The 492-nt window shown below is 48.8% G+C and overlaps 1 protein-coding gene across 1 annotated transcript; it reads left to right on the top strand.

Annotated features, from left to right (window-relative positions):
- Positions 1–88: 88 nt before the first annotated feature.
- Positions 89–484, top strand: LOC104531880 (homeobox protein Hox-A7; the record flags this gene model as incomplete). The annotated part of the gene is made up of 1 exon (XM_010176904.2): positions 89–484. A coding segment is annotated over one exon (284 nt), but the record flags the coding sequence as incomplete, so codon positions are not given.
- Between the last annotated feature and the right edge of the window lie 8 nt (positions 485–492).

Genomic DNA, 492 nt, shown 5'->3' with positions numbered 1-492 from the left:
AAAAAAAAAATAAAAAAAAAAAAAAAAAAGAAGGAAACTTTCCACCTCTCTTCCTGCCTAACTCCTGGCCGTGTGTGCCTGCTTTCAGGTCCAGATAGGAAGCGAGGGCGCCAGACCTACACCCGCTACCAGACCCTGGAGCTGGAGAAGGAATTCCACTTCAATCGTTATCTGACTCGGCGGCGGCGGATAGAGATCGCCCATGCCCTCTGCCTGACGGAGAGGCAGATCAAAATCTGGTTCCAAAACCGGAGGATGAAGTGGAAGAAGGAGCACAAGGAAGAGAGCTCCAGCACCCCGGCTCCCAACGAGCCCACGTCTGCAGCAGCCTCTGTCGAGAAAGTGGAAGAAGATGAAGATGAGGAGGACTAAGGAGTCCCACTCGAGGAAGCGATGTCCTAGTATAATGTATGCACATGACAGTTGGAAAGCTCCCTTTAAAGGAGGAAAAAAAAAAAAAAAAAAAAGAGAGGCCTCCACGGTTTTTTTTTT

Source organism: Antrostomus carolinensis, unplaced genomic scaffold (genome assembly GCF_000700745.2).
Source record: "Antrostomus carolinensis isolate BGI_N321 unplaced genomic scaffold, ASM70074v2 scaffold21381, whole genome shotgun sequence".
Taxonomy (NCBI): Eukaryota; Metazoa; Chordata; class Aves; order Caprimulgiformes; family Caprimulgidae; genus Antrostomus; species Antrostomus carolinensis.
Note: the sequence above shows the minus strand (reverse complement) of the source record. Positions and strands in the feature narration are given on the sequence as shown.